The sequence below is a fragment of the Ruditapes philippinarum genome, unplaced genomic scaffold (assembly GCF_026571515.1).
Source record: "Ruditapes philippinarum isolate M1 unplaced genomic scaffold, ASM2657151v2 ctg4814_1_1_1_1, whole genome shotgun sequence".
NCBI classification, from domain to species: Eukaryota; Metazoa; Mollusca; class Bivalvia; order Venerida; family Veneridae; genus Ruditapes; species Ruditapes philippinarum.
The window spans coordinates 102,039-117,135 of NW_026857643.1; the positions used below are offsets into that span (position 1 = coordinate 102,039).

The 15,097-nt window shown below is 33.5% G+C and overlaps 2 protein-coding genes across 2 annotated transcripts in view; one reads left to right on the top strand and one right to left on the bottom strand.

Annotated features, from left to right (window-relative positions):
* Positions 1-15,097, top strand: part of LOC132750485 (SUN domain-containing protein 2-like) — a 30,817-nt gene that overhangs the window by 14,234 nt on the left and 1,486 nt on the right. The window contains exons 4-11 of the mRNA XM_060740481.1: positions 1,008-1,280; positions 3,997-4,182; positions 4,655-4,805; positions 5,535-5,635; positions 6,482-6,613; positions 7,247-7,346; positions 12,951-13,153; positions 14,777-14,883. Coding sequence (XP_060596464.1) covers positions 1,008-1,280; positions 3,997-4,182; positions 4,655-4,805; positions 5,535-5,635; positions 6,482-6,613; positions 7,247-7,346; positions 12,951-13,153; positions 14,777-14,883 — 1,253 coding nt within the window. The remainder of the gene's footprint in view (positions 1-1,007; positions 1,281-3,996; positions 4,183-4,654; positions 4,806-5,534; positions 5,636-6,481; positions 6,614-7,246; positions 7,347-12,950; positions 13,154-14,776; positions 14,884-15,097) is intronic.
* Positions 9,080-12,455, bottom strand: LOC132750482 (uncharacterized). The gene is made up of 2 exons (XM_060740478.1): positions 10,894-12,455; positions 9,080-9,211 (listed from the first exon to the last, which is right to left on the bottom strand). The coding sequence occupies exon 1, from the start codon at positions 12,168-12,170 to the stop codon at positions 10,902-10,904; it is 1,269 nt and encodes a 422-aa protein (XP_060596461.1). The 5' UTR covers positions 12,171-12,455; the 3' UTR covers positions 9,080-9,211; positions 10,894-10,901.

The window sequence follows — 15,097 nt, forward strand, 5'->3', positions numbered from 1 at the left end:
CTTAGATGTTTAGCATGAAACATCTTCTTATGGGTGTCTACCAAGTTTGTGCAAATAAAAGCCCTTGGGTTAAATTGGCCCTGCAGCATTGGGGGGTTGGGGGGCCTATATACAGGTGAGCGACCTAAGGGCCATCATGGCCCTCTTGTTATTTTTTAAAATTAATTTTTGTCCAAAGCATAACTCAAAAGGCCTTTGAGATATCATTATGAAACTACATAGGTGCATAGATCTAATTCAGGAGGTGTGCAGTGCACAAGAATGATAACTCTATCTTTTATAATTTTTGAGTTATTGCCCTTTGTTATTTTTCATACTTAATTTTTCAATTCAATTTTTTTCTCAAAAAGTATTTGAGGTATCAACTTGAAACTTCATAGGTGGATAGATTCTACTGAGGAGGGATGCAGCAAACAAGAATGAAAACCTACCCTGCATTATTTTTCAGTTATTGCCCTTTATTTTATAGCCATCAGTATTCACATAGGTTTCAAATCTGTAATCACTATAGCCATCAGTTTTCATTATCTAAAGACCTCTTAAAATGGAATTATTCTGCTCTACTACATAAACATTCTTCCAATGAGCAAACACATTCGGCGGGGGGATGGCCATGTTGACATGGCTCTTGTTTCTATTGCTTCAAGATGAATGTAATGATATGATAATATTTATATACTGATGATATTTGTGTGAACAGAGAAAGATTATGACTACATTTTAATTTTGATTTCTATGAGGAAATCATTTCAAGGATGAAGTACAGTACATCTTGTAGAATTGAATGTTAAAAGCAAGAAACACTAAAGTAAGAATACTAGTATTCCAGATGAACTTGGTAAAGGAATTTGTATATCAAACAAAGTGACAGCCTAAGCAAAGAATATCTATTATATTTTGAAAGTACAGAAGAGAATCTGTATGATGCTTGATATTTTATCAACATGAAAGTACAAACAAAACACTTAAGAGACGTATTGTTAAGATATATTGGTTATATTTTTAAGTTGGATGAAGCAAAAAGACCAGAAGATCATAACAAAGAAGACCCTGACAATCAGCCTGATGTAAAATCAGAAGAGAATGCTATAGAGATGTCTGAAGACTTTGATGCCAAGGCTCAGGATCTAGAAGATGTTGATAAAGAGAAAGACAATGAGGAAGATGATGGTGGTGATGAGGAGGAGATAGATAAACAGATGGGAGAGGTTGATGATATGGATAATGATAAGCTAGATGAACAGATGTGGGGCAGTGATTTGGAGGATAATGGGGATGAGGTTGGTGATAATAAACTTAATAATAACATTATTGATGAGTTTGAGAAAGCTGACATTCATTCAGTGTCAGCATGAATGTCAAAATTGTTTCTACAGCCTGGTTATACAGTTAATGGAGTAGGATATTAATGCTTGTTAATAAGGTCCAACATAGAATTTTTGGTTTTACTTTACTGTTTGCAAAAGTTTTACGTCTTGTAATATACCGTCAAACTTGTATTAAGCGACCGCACAAGGGAAACACCCAAAACGGTCGCTTAATGAAACAGTCTCTTAAGACAAAGCACGATAAAAAAGTCAAAATTTATACGTGACATCTTTCTTATGTGGTGGGAATGTTTTACAACTTCATTTTTATATAAATGTTGAATAATTAGTACACTCTTATAATCTAAATGGATGCATATGTAAAAATAACTTCCTGATATTTATTGACAAAACAGTTTTGATCCATTACGTACATGTTTGACACTTTTCCCAGAATTGTTTAACTTCTCCGTTGTTTGTCCTTTACTCTGACACAAAAACCCTATTAGTGAAGATTTTTTCTGTTGTGCATTTTTTTGTTTGAAATAAACTTGTTACGATTAATTTAAATGCTGATCAAGTTCAAGGTCAGTATAAATGCAGTCTAAATGTCAACAAGCGAAGCGTATACACCATCTAAGTAGGGGCGGAGCGTTGCATTGTTTATTCGATATTATTGGATAATACACGTCACGCATATACTTAACTTCATTTGCATACGCTAAAACAGTTTGGGGAATAGAGTTTTTCACACGTTTATTTGTTGTGTTTGATTTTTGACACTTTACGAGGCAGCATTCTCTAAAAACACAATTACTTGACAGATAAAAGTGGTTGTTTAATGAAAAGATTGATGACTAATAAGCGGTCGCTGGTTGCATTGAGCAAAAGTTGCTAAATACTTTAAAGATATAGAGAGAAATTGATCGGGGGGAATTTAAGGTGGTCATTTAAGACAAAAGTCGCTTAATACACATGGTAGCATGGGCAAGTTAGACTGTAATTGGTAATAGTGACTGGTACAAATGTATATTTATTTGACATACAAATTAGCTAAATCTTTGTCAACAATTTCAAAAATTATGTTTAGATTGTACACTTGAGCCATACATGCCATATCCCCCGCCGGGGGACAAAAACCCCCGATTTTCCACCATGTCTCCCGATCTCCCGCCGTGGGATCGAAATCCCCCGATTTTAAAAAATTCAACCAACAAAAAAGTTAAAGCATCATTTTTACCAATAAACATAATTAAACAATAGACTTAAACAACTTTTACAACTATATATATGCCTGAAGTAATATTTCCCCATTAAACAGCAGGGGTCTAACGGATAATTGTATTGTTAGTTACTCCGACACACTTCAGCTGTCAAGAAATAACAAATTCTTCTTTGATAAACCTGTCAATCAGTGTCAGTATTGCAGGTGCTTAACCAATGACAGCGTCCGATACTGAATGTGTGACGTATCAAATTTTGTTGGGCTATGTAACCCCGCCTTGAGTTTGTTGTCGGCATTGGGTCTTTGAAGTTGATAAGTGCAGATAAAAAAATAATGATCAGGCAATAGAATCTCAAAGAATCACAGATTAGCAATGTTTGAAACTATCATTTTTTATGTAACTGTGATCTATGTTGTTGCAAAAATAATATAAACTAGCTTTGTCTCACAGTAAGCAACAAACACTGAGGAGGGATTGAAAGAGGTAAAAATCCGTTTCAATCAGATAAATAATAAATAATACCTGTTTTAACACCCAAAGGGCCAAAATAATTAGGTCCAATTATTATCCAGTAGTCAGTACACTCCAAAAAACCTTTACACAACCCTGCATCAATTACACAGTTTACATGTACATACAGGTATCAAGTGACGTAGTGTCTAGACTCCCTACTGCCATATAAGGCAATCAATGTGTGTTTACAAATTGAGGTGTGAAGTACATAAGGGATTAAGATTTGTGTCAGATTTTTTTTTACTGTTAGACAGTATTTTTTTATTTCACCTTTCTATGGCTACATAAATTCTCTGAAACCTTTCATTTAAAGAGAAAAATCTTTGGCTGTTAAAGTATATTTATTTTAATGATTTTGAATGCATCAAATTCAAGTTATTTGTACTAAAATGATTCAATATATATCTGATATAAAAACGTATTTTATATGATATACATGCAATTAATTATATTTGTTTTACAGGGATTCTTATTTTATTTACATCAAATATTTAAAGTACTTATGTTTATTTGCAATTGTTTACCTATTATTCTTTCACAGTCATGCATGTACGTTAAAACTTGAAAATATCAAATAAACTTGTAGAAATGTTCATTTTCATAATAAAATGGGGAAAATTTAATTAAATGTTTGCATCGTTTTAAGATTACGACTGGTTTGTGCTTGCTTAAAAATCCCCCTACTTTTGGTCCAAATCCCCTGCTTTTTATAGCCAAATCCCCCTATCTGGGTGGCTGGAAATATGGCATGTATGACTTGAGCTGTATGATAAATATTTAGAAGAAAAACTTACTATATGCGGGATGTATGAAAATATTGAGCAGAGGTACTGTATTGGGTTAATAAGGAGGAATATTATAAAAGACTGCTTAAAACCTAGACATTTCTCAAAATTGAATAAGGTAAAACAAAGGGAAGGTAACTGATACTATTTTGTAATATAATGCAGGAAGAGAAAGAAGAAGAATCTGGGCCAGGTGATGGTAAACAAAGTGAACCAGAACTTGTTGCTAAAGATGACAATGCTGACAAATCTGAGAATGATAAGGATAGGGAACAAGGTAACAAAGATGAGACTGAAGAAGAGGAAAATGATGATAAACAGAAACAAAATAACTTGGATAATCTAGATCAGGTAAAATTTGTTCTAGTTAAGACAGTTTTAATATGATTGTGTGCTACATTTTTGATAAAGTCTTCTTTGTTCAGAGAAATTACATGGACAATTTCATTAAGTAAAGCAATGTAATAATAATGTCATAATTGTAGATAAAAAATATAATATCAAATGTTTACACTCAATCAATAATAATTTGATAATAAATGTCTATCCCTGATTAAGGCTTTAAAGTGTAATTTGTACATGACTTTGAAATTTTATACAGATTCATTCCAGTTTTAAATGGAAGTTACTGACTTGACCTGTCTAATGGAAGTTAATGACTTGACTTGTCTAGTCCATCTTTGAAAACATTTGTATACCTTTCTGCAGCTGCCATTTGTTTTTGATATCTGTCTTAAAGTTTTACTGACAAAACAGTGATAAAGACAGCATGAAATTTATGTGCGAATGATCAACATTATTGATACATGTATTAATTTTATAGGATAACTATGACGATGACCAAATTGACCCTTACCATGGTAAACAAGAAGAACAGCAGGCCCCTGATGACTTTGACCTTCCAGATGACCTTAACTTTGATGATGACAATGACGATGGTGGTAAAGATGATGAAAAAGAAATGGAAGAAACAGGTATGATTTAAAATAAAATGTATCAGATGAATGAGCTTTCGCCACCAGTAAACAGCTTAGTCTACAACTGATCTTGCTATTGGAAGCACAGATTTTATATATTGATATTGAAATCCCTTAAAGTTGAATGAACTGCTCTAAAAAAAAATGGGAAAATCTATTCCAAAAATTCATCAATTGAAGGGTTAAATGTATACAACTGTAAGACATTATTGACACTTTTAGTAGTTTGATATAAGCTTTACTACATGTATGTAAAATATTTTGTTTTGCACTTGTTCTGCTTTAAACTTGGAGACATCAATTTTAAGTTTTATTGATTTTGACATCAAAATACACCACTTGCCCCAACCCATTGTGGTTTCGAATTCCAACAGGGATATTGGAATCTTTCATGTGAGAAAGCTTTGCAGCTAGTTTACGGTATGTCTGTGGTTCTACTCAGGTGCCCATTTATTCCTGAAATAATAGACGGGCACCTGTTGTTTACCACAACCAGTAAAGCTGTAAAGTTGTCATATGACCTATACTATGTTGCTGTGACATAAAACCCAACTAAAAAACAAAGAACAAAAAAAAAGACATCAAAAGAGTGTGCTTTAGACTTGACATATTTGGAGCTGGTCCAGCTCAATGCTGGTTTTTGTGGCATTGTCAAAGCTTCATTGTAAAGTACATTGTGTAGTGTATAAGCATACATTACATGGAAAAAGGATAATTTTTATACAGGGCAAGAAATGGAGGATGACACTGCACTACCACCAGAAGATTCTCCTGACAATGCTGAAGATGAACAGAAAGTAGAAACGGAGGATAAACATGAACAAGAGGTAAAGTTGTGTTCCCTCTATTAACATATATCTTTAACAAATCCTTTTATGGAGGGAAAAATGTGCTGTCTGACTACTGCCCAACATTTTATAGGGTAGTTTCAGTTATTTATGAAGTTATACTGGAGTGGAAGTTCGTGACAGTGATTTTCATAAGGCATTTGTGATGTTTATGTTATCGATATACACAGCTACAGCACATTTATAGAATAATTTTCCTTTTGAATAAAAAAAAGCAGTTGTGTAGTATTACAAATAACTTTTGATAGATGATTTGGCCATGTGTAAAAGGTTGCTTGATATTATATGTATTGGGTTTAATTTCTGGCTCATGAAAATATATGAATTTTATCATATTTTTCATCCAACCAAAATGATCTTTTAACAGTTTACCAGTTATATTAGGCCAAATAATCTGTATTTATATTAGACTAATTAGTCTGTATTTTTATTAGGCCATATAATCTGTATTTATATTAGGCCAGATAATCTGTATTTATATTAGGCAAAACAATCTGTATTTTATATTAGGCCAAATAATCTGTATTTATATTAGGCCATATAATCTGTATTTATATTAGGCCATATAATCTGTATTTATATTAGGCCATATAATCTGTATTTATATTAGGCCAAATAATCTGTATTTATATTAGGCCATATAATCTGTCAGAAATCTAAACTGTCAAAAAACTAGTAATATTAAAACATTGAAAGGAATTAATACTGTATATGTTTTGCTTGTTCACCAATTAATTGTGATGTAAAATTATACATGCTTGTAAATTTGCTAAATAAGATATGTTTAACTAAATAATAACATATGTATAAATGTTTGTTGTTAAGACTGGAGAAGATGGTGAAGATAAAGGAGAGGAAACCAACGAGGAGGAGAAGACAAATGATGGTACTGATACAGCTGATAATGATGAGAGACAAGAACAAGATGGTGAAGATGATCCTGGTTTTACACCTCAAGTCAGTATTCTTACCTTTAAAAGCCCATTATGACTATGAGAGTATGTTCATATTGAGCATTCAAGGCAACCTTTATGTAACTCAATTTATATATGTATTAGTAATAATAATTTAACAATTCACTCTTAATGTGAGTGTAATTTACTATGAGAATAATGGTGTTAGTGAAATCAGTTGCACTTGTAATTTTAATTTTCTTTCTTGCTTCATCTCCACATATGAGGTCTGATCAAAGTTACATGATTTAGACACACAGAACACTTTAAGGGAGAATTCTTTCGGAAGGGATGATGCTTGTTACATTTTGTTTTTATTTTACAACGTCATAAACGTCATTTATTGTGCAGTTAACGTGCCCCGGGTCACGTAGTCCCTTGTCAGTTGAAATTTTAACAAACTTGTTATTTTTAAACATATTGATTTTTTCAATGTTTATTTAAGTGAATAATGAACATTAGATGATGCTAGTGAAATGATAATCAATCCATCTAAAGGTTGAAAAATGTACAATGAATAATTGTGTTCACATGAATTATAAATATATTTAAATAGTTACTGTAATTGGATATAAATTAAAAATGATTTCAAGAAATTAGTAGACTTTCAAAATAATTGCTTGTGTGAATTTTTCAGAAATATATGGGAAAAAGACATTTTAAGTTGCATGCAGCTTTCTTAAATGCAACCATGGTCAGTGCTATAGATGCCCCTGTGGAGTTTGAAGTTAGCATAGGTATGTATAATTAATAAATTAAACGAGACTTACCTGGAAGTTGAAGTTCAATTATTATTCTACTGCTACTGGACCACAGGGTTTAATGAGATGAACATATGATCTTATCAGGTGACCAGTCAGACTTTCAGAGCATAAATATGCAAAATGCGATGATTAATTATTTATAGGGTGGGATAATATAATCGGGTGGGCATTAAACCCTGTGGTCCAGTAGCAGTAGAATAATAATTGAACTTCAACTTCCAGGTAAGTCTCGTTTAATTTATTAATTCTACTGCACTGGACCACCTAGGGTTAATGAGAATTTAGAGAATAATCTCGCATTTTGATAAGTCATGAGAAGAGAGTATAACCACTATAAAATGGTTTAAAATACTACTGATATTTATTTATCAAAATTCTAACATATTGAGTAAAATACTATATGCATATATAAACATCTTTATACAACAAAACAATATTGTAAAGACAAAATGTAGTACGCATTTATACTCAATAATAACTGCACAAGTAAAACAAAATCTACATTTCTACTTAATTAGAACTGTACAAACACAATAAAGAAGAGAAACTATGTATTTACACAAACATCTATGTTCGCACGCTGACCACCCCTAGATCATAAATCTAAGATACTGTTATCAGATAATCAGTGTCAAGATTGACCCAAAGTTGTAAACAACTTAATTTGTTTCACCAGCAGAGATAATGCTGGTGCTAAATGATGAATCATTTGTTACATCTAATTTGTAGAATTTACGGAAAGTGTTCTCTTTCTTCCATCCTGCAGTTTTGAGAATCGTATTCACAGGTACCATGCTAGACACTGCACTGCAGGATGCAGATCTTGTGCTGTGCGCACTAAATAGCGCAATGTCAATACCGGCAGCCTTTAAAACATGTTTAATCCACCGAGATAAAGTATCTTTGGATACACCAAAATGAGGCTTTTGTGTACGTATAAATAAACGACACTCAGTTCGTAAACTTTCTGTTCTTTGTATATAGCTCTGTAGAGTTTTTACAACACAAATTTTATGATCCGAATAAGAATTGATATAAATTTCTGAGAGGTGATTATTAGGCTTTGATTGCTTCAACAGATCACCTATTCTTATTTTCACAAAATCTTCAGCACATGTAATGTTTCGAATATCTAACAAAAACAGCGTTTGTAAACGCTGACCAGTAGTTAAAGCAAGAAGCATGACTAGTTTCCTAGACAAATCTAACAATGATAATTTATCTAAAGGGTGCAAACATTTCAAATATTTAAGAACTGTCTCTACATCCCAAGTACAATTATATTTTGGGAAAGACGGGCGAATGTTAAAAATTCCCCTCATGAATTTTCTTATTAATAAATGATTTCCGAGATCATCACTGTAAAACAAATTTGATTGACTGACAATGGCAGACTTAGCTGTATTAATCGTGCTGTAACTTAAATCATTATTTTTCATGTCACATAGGAACAGAAGGATAGAATTTACAGGTGGGTGAAATTGATCAATTTTTTCCCGATTACAAAAGTCATGCCATTTTTTGAGATACGACCCATATTGTTTTTGAGTACTTGTTCGCCAAGCGGTAATGATAACATCGGCAGCGTCTCTTGGTACCCCTGACAAGACAAGCTTTTCCCGGAGATTCGAAAGACTCCAAGTTTCATTTTCGGGATTGGGTGTTTTAGTCCCGGCCGACATGCTTTCAAAATCGTTGCGACCGGTGGGAGGAGGTATGACTGCTGACAAATCATGCTTAAAAGTAGTGGGAACCATGGCTGTGTTGCAAAGAATGGAGCTATAATTACTGCTTCCGCTTGGTCGTTGGAAAGTTTCTGTAATACTGGCCCTATCATGCTGAAAGGACAGAAAATGTAAGAAAAAAATTCACGCCAATTCAAAGAAAAAGCATTTATAGCGAATGCCTTATTATCAGGCAAAAAACTTGCGTAGTATTTCAGTTTATTATTTTTTGATGAAGCAAATAAATCAATATCAAATTTTCCAAATTGATGTTCAATTGTCCTAAAACAATTGGAATCTAATGACCATTCCATATCATCGGATAATTTTCTGCTTAATTTATCTGCAGTCTTATTCATGTGTCCCGGTAAATGAAAACAGCTTAACCATATATTACGATCAATACACCATAACCAAATATCTCTTGCCAGGTCATTAAGCTGTTCTTTTCTCCCTCCCATTTTAGAAATATATTTTATTGCTGTTGTATTATCTAAATACAAATAAATATGCTCATTTGACACATGAGCACATAAATGCTTTAAAGCAAGAAATGCAGCTTTTAATTCTAGGTAATTAATGTGATATTGTTTATCATTCTCACTCCATTCCCCACTGCATTTTATATCAAAAGTGACATCGTGACAACCCCATGCAAACCCAGAACTATCAGATTCCATTTTCCTATCTGGATTCTGCAAAGAAATTGGCTTATAAGCAGATGGGAGGTTATCAATCCACCATTGTATGCCCTGCTTTGATTTATCCGACAGTTTTACTATAGCCTCAAAATTCCCCCTATTAACCCTTAGGAAGTTATCTCGCTCTATCTCAAGTGATTTATAGTATAACGGGGCATAACGAACCCCAGGGTCACTAGCCACACATTTGCCAATGAAGCTTGCAAGCATTCTAATTGAGACATATGTTTGATTTAATAACAGCCTGGCAAGATTTATGATACTATCTACTTTCTCAGGTGTAAGCCTGATAGTCATTGACACTGAACAAATAATAAATCCAACAAATACAATTTGCTGGGTGGGTTCTGTTACAGATTTATCTTGATGTACCGTAAATCCCAAATTATCTGCTAAGTGTAAAGTATCTAACACATTTTGTTTACATTGCATCTTAGAGTTACCCAACAATAAACTATCATCAATGTAAGCAACATTTAAATGACCCAATTTCCGCAAAGTAGAGTACATGGGTTTAAGTAGTTTTGTAAATACACGTGGGGCTGAAGAAAGTCCATTAGGTAAACATGTGAATTGGTAAATTTCACCTTGCCAATAAAAACATAGATATTTTCTGCTATGTTCAGCAATAGGTACACTGTAGTAAGCCTGCGCAAAATCAATACTTGCAAAATAACAATTTTGTTTAACAAGATTAATAGCTGTTTTTAATGTTTCCATTTTAAAATGATGTTTCTCTACATACTCATTTAAGCCTTTCAAGTTTAAAATAAGTCTGTATGTACCATCTTTTTTCGGTCTGAGGAAAATCCCAGACACATATTGTTCTGGTGAATATGTAGTCTTAGTAAGAACACTCATTGTTAACAACTTATCAATTTCTGCTGAGATAAATAAAATTTCACTACTGTTGAATTTATTATTACATTTAAGGTGAGATAACACAGGCATAGAGTGAAATTCAATACTATATCCATTTTTGACAATTTCAAGCAGGTACTTGTCAGATGTAATCAAATTCCAATTTTCAAAATGGTTTGAAATATTCCCAGCTTGAAATTTATCTGGAGTATTGTACAAACAGTGCATACTCACAGTTTTTTCTACTTCTGAAATTTGTGTTTCTGTTGTTGCTGGTGCTGTGTTCTTCCGTGAGGTTTGCCTCGACTCCGGTAAATCTGGCGTTTGTCTAAAAAAGATGTATCATCTTGACGGTAATGCCTGTGCCTGAATGATGATGTGTTAGGTTTTTTGTGATACGAACTATGTTGTGGTCTTTTGCTTTTTTCAGGGTGATTTGTTGCAAGATACCCGATCCTTTTGCTTTCCGTAATGGATTTCAACTCTTTTTCAAGATCATCCCCAAACAATTGACTTGTAAGAGGCAAGTGTGGAGTGCAAAGCTTTTGATATTTCTTTGCAACAGCTGGTTTTAACATTTTTCTTCTTACGTTCGATAAATCTCGGTGTGCAAATGCAAGCAATTGCATACTTTCTGTAGCAAGATCAAATAACTCTTCATTTCCTGTCTTCTTACTTAGCATAATGTCCATCATTTTTACTATCGGGATCATTCCTTTTGTTAGCATGAGTTGATTCTTTTGAAGGATGGCATCATTCTTTTTGTATCGTGAATCGATACTGTCTTCAAAAAACAGCTCCTCGTTTAACTTCGGGACACAGAGATACTGACAATTTTCTGGTGTTTGATATTTTTCACCCATTTCCAAGCATTGCTTTACGTCGAAATTGTTTGAAATTCCTCTATTTATTGACTTTGCCAAACTCTCATTTATAGGTGGACCAAAGTTAGTTTTCTGTACGAAAAGTTCATCGAGTTTCTGTATTTTTCCACAATGCATGTCGTCATTCTCCTTAAAGTCAGCCCTTCCGATGCTCCGTGTGTCGGACGAATAACCCGTGTACTGCGAGTTATCATCAGAATCCGAGTCTGATAACGCATGATACCTGCGTTTTTCAGGCCTTGAAACCAGTGATCCAGGATGTTCGTCAGGCATAGTAGTAGTATTCTTCGATGACAATTTTTCAACACTTTCAACTAGCGATGATAGTGTTTGTTGTTGTTGTTGTAAGAGGAGACGTGTTGATGCAAGCTCCGCATCAACGTACGATTTTATGCCCACATCATCCTGTTTCTTCCCTTTATTTTGACGAAACGGATTTTCTATTTCCGTTGCAGAGATTATATTGGACCTACTGTCCGCAAACTCTGGTTCCAGGGGTAGAATTCTTGGAGTAATTTCACAGTTCGCCTCAGCACCTACTGTACTGGTCAAAGCGACTGTCGGGCTTGCGAAAGTGAAGTTCCCTACTGGAACAGAAACACTTTGCCCATTAGTAGAGTTCTCCATGTTGCACTTTGTCTATGAACAAAAATCCAGTGTTGAAATATAATTAATAGTCCAAACAAATACACGTTAAAATCCAACACAATATTTCACTGTAAATATTAAGTTTAATTGTAATAAAATCCACGTAATAAACACTAAATAAACAACGTCTATAATCTTTTTATAAGTAATTAATGTCTGAGAAAAAATTTTTGCGGCCACTCTGATAGGATACTTTTAGCGTTCTGACTGGTCACCTGATAAGATCATATGTTCATCTCATTAACCCTAGGTGGTCCAGTGCAGTAGAATGAGTAATGATATGCGTGTCTCAACAATTTACTGTAGAGGAAATCTGGATTAATACGGACAAATTTTGCACTGTAGTGTTTGCACTTTGGTGAGTCTACAGTATCTGTTCTGGAAGTTATTTACTTGGACATTTATCTTAGTTATCATAAAGACAGAGATATTATATGTTATTTTGGTTTTGGAGTGATATATGTGGATATATTACCTGTTAAGATTTTATATCACCCGAGCTGTTAGGCGATAAAAACAATAACTATGGTATATCAATTTATATCTAACTAGTTTTCTTTAAACCCATTAATGATTTGAATTAAAGTGTTCTTTGAATGAATATGACATTCTTTGAGCAAAAAGTTTCTGCTAGTCTTAATTGTTGGCTTGGCATGAAAGATGATAACTGTACATGAAGAATGATTCATTGGGAATGGAGATGTTGTCATAATATTGATCTCTGTTATGTGAATAATTGGAGATAACTAAATTCTATAGGTAACTACGGTAACAAGCTGGATTATTACACATTGCCGTGTACATCAACTACCCAGCCGACCAATGCTGTTTTTGATGATACTCAATATAACTTCCAACCTTTGGGTGGTATCAAGCCCTGTGTGGTGGTTGACTCCGAGTGGGAGGATATTGCCTGGAGACTGGAGGCTCTGAACTTCTTTGAAGGCATTATAGCTGCACTAGTAAGTATTCTACATTAAAAATCTGTCAACTTCACCTGTATTGCTTCATTTGGCCAAGGGGAGAATTCACCCAAATCCCTTTTCGTCATAAACAAATTGGTTCATCTAGGCCCCTTTATATAGTAAGTGTATTCCATGTCGCAAATCTGTTCAAACTTCAACAGCACTGCTTCATAAGACCAATGTAGGCCTACGGTTGCATTCCATCCCTAGAAAATAAGACCTGCTAGGCCACAGGACTTAATGATGATTAGTTATTATAAACATATTTACTTAATATAAAATGATCAATGTTTTAACAGTTTACGAGAGTTGTCCCAAAAGTCCGTGACAAATTTTAATTTTTATAGACGATTCATTTTTAACGCCAATTGAAAATAATTCACACATATAAACGTTAACTTTATTATTTAACATTATTAAACAAATTTAACAAATTATTTACAAAATATTCACTCGAGTTACTTAAAATTTTTCAGTATTAACGACATAAGGTTGAGTTGCCGGCGCATGTCAAATAATTTGCATTTTGTTATGAATAGGCTAAAATTAATGACGTATTTTTCAAATATCTGATGATGTGTCTGCACAATGTCACGTTGACTTCCTTTGCTGCTATGTTTACATCATCTCAGAAAATTTTAGTTAAATAAATTAAATAACAAAAAAGTGACGAATAAATGAAAATATCTCGTATAAAATAGGAAAGTTAAAATGACAACGTTCTAAGAATTTGCGGCACAGTGAACAGGTCACTCAGGTATCATGACTATTTTGAGATGACACATTATACCAAATAGAACAGTTTAGCAACATATCCTGAGCATTTGTTTACTATAGGCATGAACAGAACCAGATTTTTGCGCTACAAAAAACGAAAATAAGGAAAACACGGATAGGAAGACCGATCTTCGTCGCCTATTTCGTATAGCTAAAAGCAGGTGCAAGGAGACCAGAAGTTTGCGTATAGCAAAATTTAATCTATGCTATTCAAACATGCAACATAGATTAACAACCACATGATTTAAGTCTGTAATTGACGATTCATGGGAACCATTATTGCGTTGAAAGCCATTGAGAGTATAATTTGAGAAAGGCGCCTGATATAGATTTAACGTTGTCTTTGAGGTTTGGCGTGCGCCGGGATTCAGTAAGTTGCCATGGTGCTTATGTCATATTTTTGTTGTTTGCCGATAGTTTTCTATGTAAATTTGTGAAAATGTTTCAATTATATGGGTTTATAACATATTGAAATATCAAATCCGTACCTATTATATTTAGCTTTTAAACTATCTTGTCACAGAATATTGGGACAACCCTCGTATGTATACTTGTTGTTTTTTTTTAAGGCCTTATAATGACAGTTTTGTATATTGCTCCTAAAACTTTATGTATGTATGAAGTTGTTGTTAAAAGTATTTAGCATACTGAGGTTTGACTACAAAACTGCAGTAACGTTGAAATAAAGACTTGCAACAGTTTCATGACAACCCTCAAATTATGTATGTAAGTAACCACCTACCCAGCTTATTGACATATTTGGATAACAATTTCTTTATACATTTATGTTGTTTCTTTTGCTATTATCTAAAACATTCATCAAATTTATTGAATATTTTGTAGGAATCTAACATTGAACAAGTTAAAGTTGGTATTAAAGCTAAACTGCCAACACCAGAACTAGCTCAGCTACTGATTTCAGCTCTAGATCAGCTGGTTGAAGACTGCAAGTAAGTTTAGCTTAATCTTTCTTCTGTGTGAGCTAATTATATACAATTATTGTCCCCTGAGTAAAGCAGTAAATCATAAGTGGTTTTCAAAAGGATTCACCTGTGGATGAATTATTGCATGAAGTTGGACATTGGATTGAATTGTAGGAAAGTCTTTCATTTTGTCAGTGTGTCTCTGTTAGGAGATTCAAAAAAAATGTAAAGCATCTATGCC